This window comes from Chelonia mydas, chromosome 5 (genome assembly GCF_015237465.2).
Source record: "Chelonia mydas isolate rCheMyd1 chromosome 5, rCheMyd1.pri.v2, whole genome shotgun sequence".
Classification (NCBI taxonomy): Eukaryota; Metazoa; Chordata; order Testudines; family Cheloniidae; genus Chelonia; species Chelonia mydas.
Window position 1 is genome coordinate 105,172,512 of NC_051245.2, and position 17,243 is coordinate 105,189,754.

General features: G+C 40.1%; 1 protein-coding gene across 1 annotated transcript; it reads left to right on the forward strand.

The window, feature by feature from the left end:
* The first annotated feature begins 1,808 nt into the window (after window positions 1-1,808).
* On the forward strand, window positions 1,809-16,505 carry TYRP1 (tyrosinase related protein 1). The gene is made up of 8 exons (XM_007053423.4): window positions 1,809-1,998; window positions 2,339-2,803; window positions 4,853-5,175; window positions 7,469-7,673; window positions 8,737-8,904; window positions 13,191-13,370; window positions 14,957-15,103; window positions 15,679-16,505. The coding sequence occupies exons 2-8, from the start codon at window positions 2,422-2,424 to the stop codon at window positions 15,882-15,884; spliced, it is 1,611 nt and encodes a 536-aa protein (XP_007053485.2). The 5' UTR covers window positions 1,809-1,998; window positions 2,339-2,421; the 3' UTR covers window positions 15,885-16,505.
* The last annotated feature ends 738 nt before the right edge of the window (window positions 16,506-17,243 follow it).

Genomic DNA, 17,243 nt, shown 5'->3' on the forward strand with positions numbered 1-17,243 from the left:
AATCAGTGAGTCAGCTACTTTTGAATTGAGACCCAAAGTCCATATGTGAAAATACACGCACAAGTGCATGCTCCAAGTGTATTCCTACACTTGAATGATGTTACAATATAAAAATTGTTCTAGTAAAACTACATGTGAAACTCAAATGTAGTGTGTTAGTATAATCTCTAGGGCCAAATCCTCCAAACCCAGAAGGGCAGTAGGAGTCTCCAAGAGCAACAGTACCAGAGGTTTCAGAGTAGCAGCAGTGTGAGTCTGTATTCGCAAAAAGAAAAGGAGTACTTGTGGCACCTTAGAGACTAACAAATTTATGTTTATGAAAGGTAACTGTGTGTGTTTTGGGTGTGCCACAGAATGCAGCTCTGCTACAATCTCTGTATCAGGTCTGCAGAGGGGAGATTTGGGAACATGAAATGCACATAAATCCGCTGACCAAAATCCACATGTGGAGTGGCTGTAGAAAAGCTCTGCCCTGTGCCTGCCAGCACAGGGGGAAGACACCTTCAGCCAAAATACCTAAAGTAGTACTTCTGTGCACTGTTTTGGGGGAGCAAGATTTAGGATTTCAGGAGTTGGGGTTTCACGATTGATTTTAAAAAAAGCAGATAGATTAGAAGGGAGAAGATAGGGAGTGAGCAAGATGGAAAAGGAGAGAACATAATGGAAGCTCTTGTAATGTTAGTAATTGGCACTGGTCTGCTGCAAATGGCAGAATGCAGAGGAGCACTTGAGGGTCACAGTTAGTTGAGTAAGAGTTCATGGGTCTTGACTGGGTCATATGACTCATAGGCTGTAAGGCTCATTGGGAATATCCACACTTACCTGGCAGTGATAGGAACAATAGTTTCAGTAAATGAGCTCTCATCCTGAGGCTTGCATATCCACAGGAGGGAAGAAGGGATGGGGCAGCAATTTCTGCTATCTACCAGGTACACCACCTTTGAAATGTTTCCCAGAAAATGTTACATGTTATCTTGATGCCATTTCCTGTCAGAACTTCCCATCTTGCCGCAGGCTGTCCTCTTCCTGACAACAAGGGTGGGTGAGGAGGGGATTCGGGAGAGAGGGGATGACTGAGTAAAGTCAGTTTTGGTCAAAGGGAAATTTACCTGAGAAGGACTGAGTAAATATTATGGAAGGATCTCAGGATATGTCCCATGCTGGCAGGAGTGATCTTGAAGCAACTTTAGCATAAAACTAATTTTCAACAGATGAGATACATCATGACTGATTGCTCAAAATTGCATAAAATTGAGCTATGAGAGTTCTCTATCCATCAACAATCAGAGACATGCTAGGATGAGTTATGGGTCACTTCTTGCTACTTGACTGAACCTAACCTGAGGATGAGACCTTGGTGCTGCTTTGAATGACAATGATTGGATTTCACAGGGAGAGGAGTATTACCCTAGAAAAAGTGGCTCTGTCTTCCCTACAGTGGGACCATGGTGGCTCAGCAAGTTTAATGATTAGCTGAACATGGACTATTTGCTTGCTATTCATTGTGTGAAATTACAGCCTTTTGCTGTGTAAGTAACATGTCTGTGTCCTTTGTTGTGGCCTGCCCTTTAAAATGTCATTCTTAGCATTTAAAGGAATACGATTAAACATAAGCTTTCTCATTTTCTTTGTCTAAAGAATAGTCTGTTTTCAAAGAACCTTCCTTAAAAATAAAAGCCTCTACTGGTGCTCTGTTTTGATTTCAATTACTTGCCTCTGACCTTTGCTAAACCATGTAAAATCACAAGGATATCCGCATGAAAGAAATCATATGCTGTTGAAATACTTAAAGCCTGGGGAAACTCACTGAAGTAGAAACAGATTAGAGCAAGAGAGGGGGAAAGGCCAAGCCAAACTCTGTTGGCAGAGCCAGGATTAAAAAGCAGATAGAAACAGGAAAGAAGTTACCACTGTTTAGTTCAAGGTAAGAGCAACTGTAGAACACATTGAGACAAAACAGAAGCTCAGCAAAGAGGAGTTCAGAGAGACAACAAAAAGGTACAAGGCAGAGGCCATGGGTTTCGTAGCTTATTAATCACAGACTTTTCAATGGAGCAGACAGTAAGAGCAGGGAAATACTAAATACAGAACAAGAGAGGTAGATCAGATTAATTCAGAAAAGGTGAAGGTAAATCAAAGACCATTAGAAATACTTGGATTGAAGATGCTAGTCCCTAACATTATTTAGTGACAGTGAAAGAATATCTGTCTGGAAGGAGTGCAATGAGAATTATGGTTTGGGAAGCACCTTCAGGTCTGTGAGTGGAGGATCTGAGACTGAGGGGACAGTGTGGAGTTTTGTATCACCTTATCTCCTCCCTCTCTCTCTTTTCTTCAGTGTAGCTTGTGCTTTACAAGACAGAAGAGAACAGAGTGTGCTGGCTGCTGGCTTCTTCTTGCCACCTCTCCTGGATTATTATTATGCAGCACTCCATGCTGCTGTGCTTCTTCTTGCCACCACTCCTTACCCTGCTCAGCCAAGCTAGAGCTCAGTTCCCACGCCAATGTGCTACGGTTGATGCCTTGAGAAGTGGCGAGTGTTGTCCGGATTTGTCTCCGGAGTTCGGGCCCAGTACGGATCGCTGTGGTTCATCTTCAGGAAGGGGTCAGTGTGTACCAGTGATAGCAGACTCACGGCCCCATGGCCCACAGTACATGCATGATGGCCAAGATGACCGTGAGCAGTGGCCCTTACGATTCTTCAATCGAACCTGCAGCTGCAATGGTAACTTCTCTGGTTATGACTGTGGGTCTTGCCGACCTGGCTGGAGTGGAGCTGCCTGTAACCAGCAGATCCGCACAGGTAAGGGCATCGAAAATAGAGAAGAGACTCTGCTGGTCACCAATGCTAAGTGTAAAGTGTATTTGGCTTCCTATCGCCTTTACGAGTAAACTATCCCTGACACCCTATTTAGAAATCTATATTGCAACAGGACTGTTAAACTGGGCTGTCAATTGAGCCAATAATGCCTTGGATTTTCAGAAGTGCTGAACACCCACAAATCCCAATGGAAGAAGCAGGTGCTCAGCACTTCTGAGAATCAGGCCCTAAGTATATTGATAGTCAATAACAGTCGGTTTGAAATGCATAGGTGAGTAAGAATGGAGAGAGAATTTGGTAATATTTTCTCTTATTTAACTTTCTGAACTATGTAAATACTTTTAGGGTTTAAAAATTATTAGTCATGGGATTTTTTTTAATGTTTAAATTGTTGGATTCTGTAAAAATATATATGTGTGAGGAACCATAAACAAGCGTTTCTACCTAGGCACCATGAAGGACTCTATCTAGAGTGGGTGAGATGTGATAGATCTGTAATGTAAGTGAGCAGTGGCTTCTGCAAAAAAAATCCACTCTGTCTTTATTTTCACCATGAAAGTAACGTTAAGTGCTCTGTACACTCCAAAACAAAGGTTAAAATAAGGATTGTAAATTAAAAATCTTTACAATTGAATTCCTGAAAGCAAGTTTAACTAAAGGACAAGAGACCCAAAAATCTTATTCAAACTCTATGCCTGAACAGGCAACGGGAAAGCAAAAGTTAATGCTCATTAATCAGGGCTTGCTGAAGACAAGGGAGTTATATCAAGTTATGCCAGCTGATCTGGCTATAGCCCTGTACCAACTACTGAAAGTGACAAGTAGCAGAAAAAGAAACTTTTAACAGACCCACACAGCCCTGATGAAATAAACATGAGTTTATAGAATTGTAAAATTAACTGCTGTATGATCAGTTTTAAAACAGTTATTAGTTATGGTTTGCATATCCATCACCGATACCACAAATAATTTTAAACTATGGGTTGATACAATAATATATTTTGAATTATATATTTTTGTTGGCTCCAAAATATCTATTATAGTTTGTTGGATCAAACATTTTGAAGTGCAAATAATGTAATGTATGTAACTAAATACAGTACCACGTCTAAACATTTCTAAAGAGCCTATTTCTCTGTGTTAGTGTGTATGTGTGGTATTTTATGTATATAGATGTGTGTGTAAGTGTTTAGGTTTTCAGCTAAACTCACAAGAATCAAAAGCACACTTTTCTGTATATGAAGTTACTGGGAGAAGTCCACTGAAGACTAAGAGAAAACTCCCATTGACTTCAGTGGGGACAGGATTTCATCCACTGTGTCCACAACTGACTGTGTATAGAAATGTAGTTGTTTTAGAATTCAGGATAGTTGTGATAACTAAAATGGGTGGCTGCTTGCTGGAAAATAGAGGAACTTTTGTCTGTGACTCAAGAGGTAACTTGAACTCTGTCCACTAGTAGATGGTGAAATTCTTCTCAGCAGCGATATAATCCACGCTTTTGCTTCTCAAGCTCCCTCGTTCTGCAGCAAAGATTCAATCAAAATGATGGGCTTTTAAAAATGTTATAATACAACATGAGGAGGCAAAACTTTATAATGTAAAGGCTGGTATATAGCACTCTCTTATTTATGTTAAAGTGATACCATGAAAAAATATGTGTACTGGATTTACCTTTGAAGTGTGTCTGACAAAGAACTCAACCTTAAATATCTAGCTGCTATCAACTCTAAAAACAAATAATAATAATAATAATTAATAATAATTAATAAGTAAGTATGCGATAACTCTTCCAAAAGCACTAAATCCTTTTTCCACCATGTCCATTCATCCTAGTCATGGGTCAGATTCTCCTGCCCTTACTCATGTTGAGTAGCACCTTACCTACACAGTGGCCCCAATGAAAACAAACGGGCTGCTTGAGGAAAAAGGAGGTACTTGTAATGAGTAAGGCTAATAGACTCTGACCTTGTGAAATGAGATGTGGGTATTCACTACCTTTATAACTGACTTCTGTTTCATCCCTTAAAGTCAGGAGGAACCTTCTGGACCTGAGTGCAGAGGAAAGGAATAATTTTGTCAATGCCCTACACCAAGCCAAGACTACAATACATCCTGATATTGTCATAGCCACCAGGAGACATGAGGAGATACTGGGACCTGATGGCAACACACCACAATTTGAAAATGTGTCCATTTATAACTACTTTGTGTGGTCCCATTATTACTCTGTCAGAAAGACTTTCCTTGGTGCAGGGCAGCAAAGTTTTGGAGGAGTGGATTTCTCTCATGAAGGACCAGCATTTCTCACTTGGCATAGGTATCATCTACTGCAGCTGGAGAGAGACATGCAGGTGAAGTTTGCACTAATATTAAAATTGTTTTTGTTCATGTTCCATGCTGCCCAGTTAAAGAGCAGACTGACTTCCCCACATTCCAGTGCAGAGAGATACATTGCAGATCTTTCTAGATGGTTTCCATTACTCAGTTTCAATTCCAGTATTATCAGACATATTACATCATTTGAGGGTGTTTTTAGGTTTCTAGGAGCATAGAAAAAGTAGAAACACTATTTCAACTACAGCAGTCTAAAAACTATAAAATTTCTCTCAAAGCTTCCTTTAAAAAACAGCAGTATTCCCTATATATTTCCTTTTAAATTCTGTAATTTATGCAATAAACACAATTGTTAATGACACTTCTAAATTGAGGGGGCTGATTCTTGACTCACACTAGTCGAAAGCAGGAATAATTCCAACAAAATCAATGGATTTGCAGTGTGAAATCAGAATCAAATCCTAGGCATGTGATTTGCTCAAACAGCTAGAGAAAAGAGCAAATCAGGAGATCCTATTACATAAATCATTGGTTCTCCATCTTCCTCATTCTGTGGACCACTTCATAAGCGCAAGAAAGATCTGCTTATGGACAAACGCTCGTCCCAGTGACTCAGTTCCCCAGTGCTTAATTCTCAAAATGTTTCAATATGAGGAAGAAAATCCATGGTTCACTGTTTGTCCATGGAACAGAATATGAGCACCATAGATATACAGAATCACATTAAGAATATAAGGAGTATGTACATGTCTCACCCCCCAGTTCTTTTCAGGTTTTTAATTTATGGTTGCCTGTCTTATTAAAATTCCTGAGTGAAAAAAATACACGTGGAAAAAACATAATTTCTTAAAATCTAGGGGGGAAATAATCAAATTGAGTTTTCTGTGAGCAGTTCACAGAGATTAAATGAATGCACATGACAGTATGTGATTTATATTTTGTCTTTGATTTCTAGCAAAATATTTGGTTGATTAGCTGTAGGTAATTTTGTCTTGTGTAGTTAATTGCAGATCTCTGAAGCCTTCACATAATGTTCTTGGGTTCATCAGAATGGAAGGACAGGAGGAAATAGACTAAAAGCTTCAACATTCCTTGTGTACATTCCAATCCTCCAATCCTATGTGTTATGTATCAGTAAGAGGGATTTATAATACATGTGATAAATTAAATATCTTAATTTAAGGAGAGAGAGAAATGTTGCCAAAATAGACAGGTGTTTGAAGTAATTTAACTATCAATCCACAAACTAAGCATTAATGACTAACTTGGAGGTCATTACTAGTCAGGCAATGACTGTCTACTGGCAATTCCTACCTGAAGTGGAATAGAACATCTCATTAGTAAAGACCACCTATTTTTAAAAAATAAAGGTAAAGGGGAAGATAGAATAAATTAAAATAAGTTAAATTCCCAGAAAGGCTAAACCCACTTTGAAACCAGAAATTCCCCTGAAGTCAATAAGATTCCTGCATATGGAATCTTTGAAAAATCCTAGCCCTTAATGGGTTAATAAACTAATCTAGTATAGGTTAGTAAAGTACGTCATTAGTGAAGTTAATTTGATGGTCATTGTGTCCTAATGAATTTCACAGTTGCCCATCTCTAATCAGAAATGGAACTGAATCCCAAACACTGAAAGAGCAAACCTCTTATCGTCTTTCCCACTACTCTGTAGTCCTGTAGTTCACTGAAGGCAATTTGCTTATATGTTTGCTTTGCTTGTCAAAAGCCAGTGCTATCAAGTTTGATTAGCCTTAAGTATATTTAATATTAAAATAGAATTATTTGGAAAAAATAGGACAGCAGTAATGTCTTATGGTTCTTAGTACAGATAATCGGGCTGCTTTCTAAAATACTTCAGGAAAGCATCAAGCTATGGATCAAACTAGATAACAACATATGCAGTGCTATTAATGAGAAAATTCAGTGACTCAATGTAACAATTTGACTCTGAGTGCTGTCAAAGGCCCAAAGTTCATAAACTGAGAAATTAAGGGAAATATTTGTCTTTATTCTCTTTCAGTTATGGTAATCCTAGGGGGTTACCTGTAACAACAGCCGGTAAACATTTTTTGGACACGACTGTTGGGGGGATGGGTTTTTTTAAATTGTTCAAACATAGCACTTTGATTTTGCTAATGGGGACATGTACGATGAGATTCCCCAAAGTACCTATATCAGTTTGGATCACAAGTCTCATTGAGAGTCAGTGATGCCAGTGCTCTTAACTCATTTTGGAAAATCCCTCTCATTATGAATATTACATTGTTCCAGTGAAGGCACACATTAACATAGTGTTCTCTTGGTTAGGAGATGCTACAGGATCCCTCTTTTGCACTTCCCTATTGGAATTTTGCTACTGGTGGAAACACCTGCGATATTTGCACAGATGACTTGATGGGCGCTCGAAGCAATTTTGACATCTCTCTTATAAGTCAGAATTCCATCTTCTCCCAGTGGCGTGTGCTCTGTGAAAACCTAGAAGACTATGATACCTTGGGAACCATTTGTAACAGTAAGTTTGTCTGCTGACAGATTTTTTTGAGTGAACGGCCCTATAATAGTAAATAATCACAATCCTTTGCTTTTCAAATGCACTTTCCATCAGAGGATGACAGAGTGTTTTGCAGACATTAATGAATGAAGTCTCTCAACACCCCTCTGAGATAGGAAAGGGTTTGTCTCCCAGTTTCACAGACGAGCAAACTGAGGCACAGAGGGCTTAAGCAGTTGCTCTGGAAGCTTGTTCAGACCAGGGGAAACAGAAGAATTCATTCTGAACCTAGTCCTCTTACTCCCTTTCTTATGTGTTAGCCACAAGTATATCCTTCCTGGAAGAACAATTAATACTGTTTTATACATTTTGTTACCTTTAGTGCCTGAATGTGGTAGTGTCCACCTAGTCATTCCTTAGCTTTGGATATCTTCCAACTCATTCAGATAACCACGCTCATAACACCTACGTTTAAAGGGGAGAACACATAATAAACCGTACCCAAGGGTGGGTAGGCAATAGCAGGGACTGAACCTCAGATCCCTGGATCTTAATACATGAGCTTCTACTGCCTGAGATTAAAAAGAAAGGCATTTGCTTAGCCCAGACTGTAGCCTCTGTGGTCCAGCCACCACTAGAGGGGGACAGAGCACCACACTGAGTGGTTTACAAGCACACTGAGCAAGATCCTTGACTCCTGGCCCAGCCCCTTTGTTCAAAGGAATCAGAAATCTACTCTATTAGGCTGCTGAAGATTCCCAACCAACTCTCAGACCCGATGAAGCAAGGGGGATTTCAGGAGCAGGAAGGGGGTGTGAACGAAATGTGTTACACTCCAGCTATCCCGAGCCCTAAAGAGCCATTGCAGCTTGTATAGCTGAGAGCAACACTGAATACTCTAACATACACTGGCCCTCGACTTCCCACAGGCCTAGGGGGCACATCGGTGGCTTTGAATAGTCTTTGCCCTCTCCCCAAATTGGATCCTGAATCAAGTCAAGTTTAGCCCATCCCAAGGATCTGGCCCACTGTTCCGCCAGAATGTATCTTCATCATACCTTTCTTTCTTCTCCCAAACCCCCAGGCACAGAAGGTGGTCCAATTCGAAGGAATCCTGCTGGAAATGTTGCCCGGCCCATGGTTCAGCGTCTCCCAGAACCACAGGATGTTGCTCTTTGTTTAGAAGTTGGTTTGTTTGACACTCCTCCTTTCTATTCCAATTCAACAGACAGTTTCCGTAATACAGTAGAAGGCAAGTACCACAACTAAAAGTGCCTGGAACCAAAACAAAACGGGTGAGGGGACTAGCCCATTACACTCACCAGTTTTCCCTGCAGTGTTAAACAGCAGTATTGGCTCTGTGATGGGACATGGGCCATTTAAATTGTTTTACTTTTGTTAGCTTAGTGTAATGAATAACTGTTACAACTTTGGGGCTGATCCCTGAAGAATACCAGACTCTGTCTGACACCCGTATGTGTGTGCAAGGGAGCCTCACCTTTCCTTTGAGCCCCTGCACAGATACAAAGAGAGTCCTTGCACAGGAGGCACAAAAGCTTTGTGGAGCTGCTGATGGTGCTGGCCTTTGTGATATAAGCTGGTCAATCAGTGGGGAGGATCCAGGGTCATGATCCAGGGTCCAAGTCCCCCTGATTGTAATAGCTCCCTCTTCAAGGTTGACAGAGTTGCTACAGTTTTCACTCCTTGGAAACCCCAGGAGGCATTTTGCCCCGGAAGACTCCCAGAGTTCCCAGTGGGCCTGGGTAGAAATCAGGGTAGAGTGAGACCTGAGTAAGTACTAGGGTTGTCAAACAATTAAAAACATTAATTGTGATTAATCACGCGATTAAAAAAATTAATTGCGATTAATCACATGATTAATCGCACTGTTAAACAATAGTCGAATACCATTTATTTAAATATTTTTGCATGTTTCCTACATTTTCAAATATATTGATTTCAGTTACAACATAGAACACAAAGTGTACAGTGCTCACTTTATATTTATTTTTATTACAAATATTTGTGCTATAAAAAAAGAAATAATATTTTTCAATTCACCTGAAACAAGTATGTAATACAATCTCTATCATGAAAGTTGAACTTACAAATGTAGAATTATGTACAAAAGAATAACTGCATTCAGAAATAAAACAGTGTAAAACTTTAGAGCCTACAAGTCCACTCAGTCCTACTTCTTGTTCAGTCGGTCAGTCAGACAAATAAATTTGTTTACATTTCCAGGAGATAATGCTGCCCACTTTCTTGTTTACAATTTCACCTAAAAGTGAGAACAGGCATTCTCATGACACTGTTGGTGCCAGCATCGCAAGATATTTACATGCCAGATGCATTAAAGATTAATATGTCCCTTCATGCTTCAACCACCATTCCATAGGACATGCGTCCATGCTGATGATGGGTTGTGCTAGATAACTATCCAAAACAGTGTGAACCAACACATGTTCATTTTCATTATCTGAGTCAGATGCAACCTGCAAAAGGTTGATTTTCTTTTTTGGTGGTTCGAGTTCTGTAGTTTCTGCATTGGAATGTTGTTCTTTTAAGACTTCTGAAATCATGCGGCACAACTCATACCTCTCAGATTTTGGAAGGCACTTCAGATTCTTAAACCTTGTGTCAAGTGCTGTAGCTATCTTTAGAAATCTGATATTGGAGCCTTCTTTGTGTTTTGTCAAATCTGCAGTGAAAGTGTTCTTAAATCAAACAACATATGCTGGGTCGTCATCTGAGATGACCATAACACAAAATGTATGGCAGAATGCTAGTAAAACCATGGAGCAGGAGACATACAATTTTCCTCCAAGGGGTTCAGTCACAAATTGAATTAAAGCATTAATTTTTAACAAGCATCATCAGCATGGAAGCATGTCCTCTGGAATGGTGGCCAAGCATGAAGGGGCATACGAATGTTTAGCCTATCTGGCATATAAATACCTTGCAATGCCAGCTACAAAAGTCCCATGCAAATGCCTGTTCTCACTTTCAGGGGACATTGTAAATAAGAAGCAGGCAGCAGTATCTCCCATAAATGTAAACAAACTTGTTTGTCTTAGCGATTGGCTGAACAAGAAGTAGGAGTGAGTGGACTTGTAGGCTCTATGGTTTTGCATTGTTTTGTTTTTAAGTCAAGTTACACAACAACAAAAAATCTACATTTTTACGTTGAACTTTCACGATAAAGAGATTGCACTACAGTACTTGTATGAGGTAAATTGAAAAACACTATTTATTTTATCATTTTTACAATGCAAATATTTTTAATAAAAATAATAATATAAATTGAGCACTGTACACTTTGTTTTCTGTGTTGTAATTGAAATCAATATATTTTAAAATGTAGAAAAACATCCAAAGTATTTAATAAATTTCAATTGGTATTCTGTTGTTTAACAGTGTGATTAAAACTGTGATTAATTTTTTTTAATCACGATAATTTTTTTGAGTTAATCACGTGAGTTAACTGCGATTAATCGACAGTCTTAGTAAGGACTTCAGAATTTGATCCTTGATTAAAATGATCTTCACACCTTGGATAGATGGAAGTAGCCTGTACATTTCTTGCATAAATCATAGGTTGGTAGATACAGAGGGCCAGACCCTTGCCTCTGGCTCCAGCCCCTTGTACTGTCTCAGAACTGGAAAACTGCCCTAATGGGACAGCCAACGATTCCACATTGGGTGGTATAAAGCTGGTGTAGCTGGCTCTACACTACTCACTCTCACTCTTCACCCCTTCCTTTAGGATGTCTGTCAGGCCACAAAGAGCGAGGAGCCCATAGGCAGTTCTAAATTATGTTGGGAGTTGTGTTGGCCCTCAGTTAGCCAGGACTGCAGGGAAATGGAAAAGTAGCTTAGAACCTCATTTCCCTCTCCACACTCATTGGTGTGCTGAGTATAAACTTGGTGTAGCAGAAGAGCTGTCCCTGAGTATAGCTACCAGCTTGCAATTGTGAAAGAGTGGCCCTTCTCGCCTGTGGAGTGGTGAGCAGTATTGGCATCTATCTGGTAAGGATACCCCAATGGTTGCATCTACTCAGTACATTTACTCTGGTGGCTGAGTCAGCAAAGTTATGGAAGAAATCTTTTTTCCAAAACACCTTTTAATATTAAATGAAATTATTATTACTATAGAACAACAAAGCCTTAGTCTTAGACCAGAACCCCAGTGTGCTTGGTGCTGTACAAACACAGAAAATGATGCTAGAATAAAATGGAAGCTGATGCACAGGATAAACAAGTGAACAGATCAATCATTAGAGATCTGCACGGATACAAAATTTGTATCCACATCTGATCCACAAACATGGTCTGCAGTGATCTGTATACACACCTACATCCGTGGATGTGGATATCTGTGGATATAAAGTGGATATCCACAGATTTGCAGAGCTCTATCAATCGTTACCTCAACTGGGCCATATAAACCACTTTCTATCTTAACTCTATAAATCAAATTCAGAGTGAAATTTTCAGTCATAAGCACCTAAATTGCATGAAACAAAAAAGAATTTGGGCATGTACATCTGAAAATTGGCCCCATGTGCTTCAGTCTCTGCTCAGCTTAACTCTTCTTCTTTGTAAAATGCCAAAGGATTAATTTCAGACAAGGCTAGTAATCATGATAGGTTACCGAACAGTTAACTTCCAAATAATGGGCCAGATCCTCAGCTGGGATGAATCATTTTAGCTCCATTAACTCCAGTGAAGCTATGCCATTTTACAATAGCTGAGGATCTGGCTCATTGTGTTTATCTTGAAGAATACATCATTGGAATCTGGGTGAACATGGGAAGTGATTGAGAGCTGTGGATGTTCAGCATCTCTGGAAAAACTGGCCACCACTATCTAGTACCTGATGGATTTGAAGACCTATTTTTATACACCCAAGTTTGAAAAATTTGCCCCAGATTTATAAATTGGAAGAATTTTCATTATGATTTATTTTAAACCCTCTGACATGACATTTTTCAGATGTTAAGTGCTAATGGTGCTAGGGTATCTACACTGGGAAATCTGAGACTACTACTCCAGAAGGTAGTTTTCCAAAGTCAGTGTGTTGGCAGTCAATGTGTAAAAGACATGTGGAAAGCTGAAGTAACATCTGGCCCATAGGATACATGGTAGCATCGTCACACTTGTGTCAGATAGTGGCTGCATTGATGGTTTCAATTATGTCCGGAGCCATTTAGAGCTGAAAACTATAGTTTCAGTGGCATGCTAGAAAATGTTTTAGTTTTGCCACTGTTGTGCTGGATTCCACTTTGCTCCCATGAGACACAGAAGCAAGCTCATTCCATACTCACAGCATTCTTTTGCGAAGATTATTTTGATCTGAAAATGACATACTTTTGGGGGTGTAGCAGCCACCTATTTAAAATATCAATAGGTAGAGAAGGAGCAAGTCAATTATATTAAACAAGGCAACAGAGAAAATAGCATCCAGCCTAGATTGCTGCTTCTGAACAAGCTTTTCACTAGGATTTTCACTGTGTTCCTCTTTATTTGTATACACAGGATACAGCGATCCTTCAGGGAAGTATGATCCGACAGTTCGGAGCCTTCATAATTTGGCTCATCTGTTTTTGAATGGAACAGGGGGACAAACTCATTTATCTCCAAACGACCCTATTTTTGTCTTCTTGCACACGTTTACTGACGCTGTTTTTGATGAATGGCTGAGGAGACATAATCCTGGTGAGATGCATTTGTTATTTTCTGATCTTAGCAAAGTTGCTACCCATTCAGAATAGCTCAGCTGGCTCTTGGTGGACAGTGAGTACCCTCTGCAATTCGGATGTGAAGGTGGAATAAGTGTCAATCACTTTCAACAACATTGGGATCTTTTTAGTAAAAGCTGCTCATTAAGGAGGGAATCCTACCACACATTGAGCCTCTACCTTTATGTGTGTGAAAGAATGTGGTTGGTGTAAGTCAGGCACAGGTCAGGAAAGAAACCTTTGCAAATACATTGTATCTCAGAAAATTCAGGCAGATGAATCATGTAATCTATTGAAGCCTCAGGGTTCCACAATCACTCTGTGGCCTGGGAGGGAGAATTTCTTCTTGTCTGCCCAAAGAATACTTCAGTGCACACCCCCGCTACTCATTTGGAGTTACATTGTGATCTGCTGTTTCATGGATGTTCAAGAAAGACATGCGAAGACAACCCATCCACCCTTCATGATTCACGCAAGCACCAATTTACAATCGCTGCTCCTGCTCCCTTCAGGGAGCAAATGAGCCAGAAAGGGTAAGAATAAAGTAGGCAAGACTGGGGCGAGTGCACCAAGAGACAAATCTGTGCCACCCGAATGGTCAGTGCAGAGTGCATTCACCCTCGTCTACGCAAAATTGGAGATTGTTCTTCACTTGGGGCAATGCAGCCCTCCACAACTCCTTACACAGGGATCTGTTGCAGCCACACAACAGAGCCCTTTTTGTGCTGCTTCCCAAGAAGGGAGAAAGAATTTTCCGTACATATTTTGAGGGAAGTTATTCTACATCTTGATGGTACAGAGTGGTTACATAATTTACCACAAGATCTTGTAGCATTTCCCATGACATCTCTAATGAGAAAAATAAAACCTGCTCCAATTATAAAAACTGACTCCAACTGACCCTTTTTTAGTTTGACTAGGTCAATCACGCACTGCTATCCTATTGCAGCAAGTGACAAATTCAAAGCCCCAGCCACTTAAATTCAGCGCAAGATTTTGCAGTTACTGTGCTATAACAGCTAGCCTTTCAAACTTGTACAGTAACATTCAACGTTCATAGTAACATCAAATGGCATAACAGAACTTTTCATTACTGTAGTAAAAGGACCAGATCATGGCCCCAGAGATCCATCTATATGCACATCTCTCTTCTTGTACACAGGAAGAGATCAATCATTAGTTCCGTAAACATAGGCCTACATTTTCCAAAGAGATTAGCAATTTGGGGTACCAACTTGAGACATTTTAAAGGGTCTGATTTTAAAGCCAGAGCTGAGCAGCCACCTTCTGAAAATCAGACCCTGTCTAAAGTTGGGCCCTAAAATCACTAGTCACTTCTGAAAATGTACATTTGAATAATACTTTGTTTCATGCAGTTCTTCAGTCACTTCAAACATACCTTTTTGATCTCTGGTGCCTACTGTGAAATAAAGGAAGCGTGCCTTCAATATATTGTCCTTTCTGCCTGTTTTTAGACAAGTGTTCTCAGAATGCCCTGAATAGAATTTCAATCACTTTCATTTTTATTTCTTTATTAAAATGAAACCTTGTTTTCCAATTTAGATATTTCAATATACCCACTGGAGAATGCCCCTATTGGACATAACCGGCAGTATAACATGGTGCCTTTCTGGCCCCCAGTTACCAATAATGAGATGTTTGTTCCTGCACCAGAAAACCTGGGCTACAGTTATGATGTTCAATGGCCAAGTAAGTAGTTAAAAGTTTCATTATGTCGTCCTCTCTTCATTTGTGTGTGTCTGGGTGTATGTGGGTCATTTAGCAAAGTTGGTTTCAAATTTCAAAAATTTTAATTTGACACTGTTCCAAAAGGTTGTTTACCTGTCCAAAGTTGGCTTTTAAAGGACTCATATTTGGACCATTGTACCATACTATTATACCCTGTGCATGTAATTAATCATAACCAGAGATGGGCCTGAACCAAGCATCTAAATTTGGACATCCCCAAGCTTTGAAGAAGTTCTGATCTAGAGTCAAACTTTAGCCCTGATCCACACACAAGTAAACCTTTATTCCTGTATGGAATTCTAGTAAGGTCAGTTGGTTCTGCATGGGCTCATGAGTCTGCCTATATAAATCAGATTGCAAGAAAAATGTCTTTGTAGCTCGGGCCCATCTTAAGTCTATAATGACAGGCACTGAAGCGGACCTGACCTAAAGCATTTTGTTAAATAATGATGGATTTTGAGATTTGGTCTAATTTTCAGCTGTATCTCTTGAGGCTTAACTTTTCTCTCTCTCTCTTCCTGCTTCCTTTCCACTAGGCCGGGCTCTGCAGGTCACAGAGTTCATAACTATTGCAATAGTGACTGCATTGATTCTGGTTGCAATTATTTTTGCTGGTGCTACATGTATTGTGCATGCTAGGAAAAACAAGGATGAATTGCATCAGCCTCTTCTCACTGACCAGTATGACCGGTATTCAGATGATTATGATAGCATACCAACCCCAGGCCAGTCTGTGGTTTGAAGAGGTGGGGTTTTTTTACCTACATCCAATAGAATCTGTTCCTTCTGCTGTATTTTATAAATTCCAATAACTGATCTGCCCTAAAATAAAGAACAAAAAGTGTCAATTGTCTTGGTATATTTGCTTCAACTCCAATCCCCTCTTTCATCACACTCCAGGACCAGTATATCACCTCTGAAATACCAACCGTGTGCTTATCTTGATAGACTTTCACTAATTTCCCAACCCTCACCTTGGTACAAGATGTTGTGGTATATTATGCAACCACTTTGTACCATCAAGATGTACAAGATGGCATTTTTGAGCACATTTCAGCTTGTTTTCTTGTAACACAATGAATCACCAAAGGTATTCAGGTGGTGTGCAGTTTATTTCCTCTTTAATTATCTACTGAAGTTTTTTCAACTTTCAAATAGAGGGAATATAAATTTTTCAATCTGAGAAGAGGAAAAGGGCTTTTTAATTTGCATTGCTGGATTTCCAATTCCTATTGTACAGTGACTCTTTTTACTTTCTGGGGGCAATGTTTGTATGATAAATTGTTTGTTCTGCTTCATATGTTCTTTCTTTATTGAAAACTAGAATTCCTTAAAACAGTAATAAATATTTTTTAAAATGTTCAGTAAATATTCCTTTTAGTCCCTGTTTCATCTGTAATCACCAGTCCACCAATGTAAAGAAAATTAATTGAATAGGGTGTGACAAAGTTCCTCCTTTACTTCGGTGGGTCTTGCACTTATTGGCGGATTTGCTCGCCTTGGAGCTTCACGGCAGCCCTCAGCTTGGCCGTTTTTGTGAACCCACAGTCCAGGTCAACTCCTACTGTGTCTGACCAGGAGTTGGGAGGTTTGGGGAAACCGAGGCCCGCCCTCTACTCCGGGTTCCAGCCCAGAGCCCTGTGGAATGCAGCTGTCTAGAGTGCCTCCTGAAACAGCTGTGCGACAGCTACAACTCCCTGGGCTACTTCCCCATGGCCTCCTCCAAACACCTTCTTTATCCTCCCCATAGGACCTTCCTCCTGGTGTCTGATAATGCTTGTACTCCTCAGTCTTCCAACAGTACGCGTTCTCACTCTCAGCTCCTAGCGCCTCTTGCTCCCAGCTCCTTACATGCACACCACAAACTGAAGTGAGCTCCTTTTTAAATCCAGGTGCCCTGATTAGCCTGCCTTAATTGATTCTAGCAGCTTCTTGATTGGCTGCAGGCGTTCTAATCAGCCTGTCTGTCTTAATTGTCTCCAAAAGGTTCCTGATTGTTCTGGAACCTTCCCTGTTACCTTACCCAGGGAAAAGGGACCTACTTAACCTGGGGCTAATATATCTGCCTTCTATTACTCTCCCATAGCCATCTGGCCCGACC

What these genes read in the sequence shown, in the direction of transcription:
- TYRP1 (XM_007053423.4), top strand. Translation starts at nt 2,422, where the DNA reads ATGCAGCACTCCATGCTGCTGTGCTTCTTCTTGCCACCACTCCTTACC. An exon ending in CTTGGGAACCATTTGTAACA is followed by an intron (nt 7,674 to 8,736) that starts GTAAGTTTGTCT and finishes CCAAACCCCCAG; the next exon opens with GCACAGAAGGTGGTCCAATT. An exon ending in GCTGAGGAGACATAATCCTG is followed by an intron (nt 13,371 to 14,956) that starts GTGAGATGCATT and finishes TTTCCAATTTAG; the next exon opens with ATATTTCAATATACCCACTG.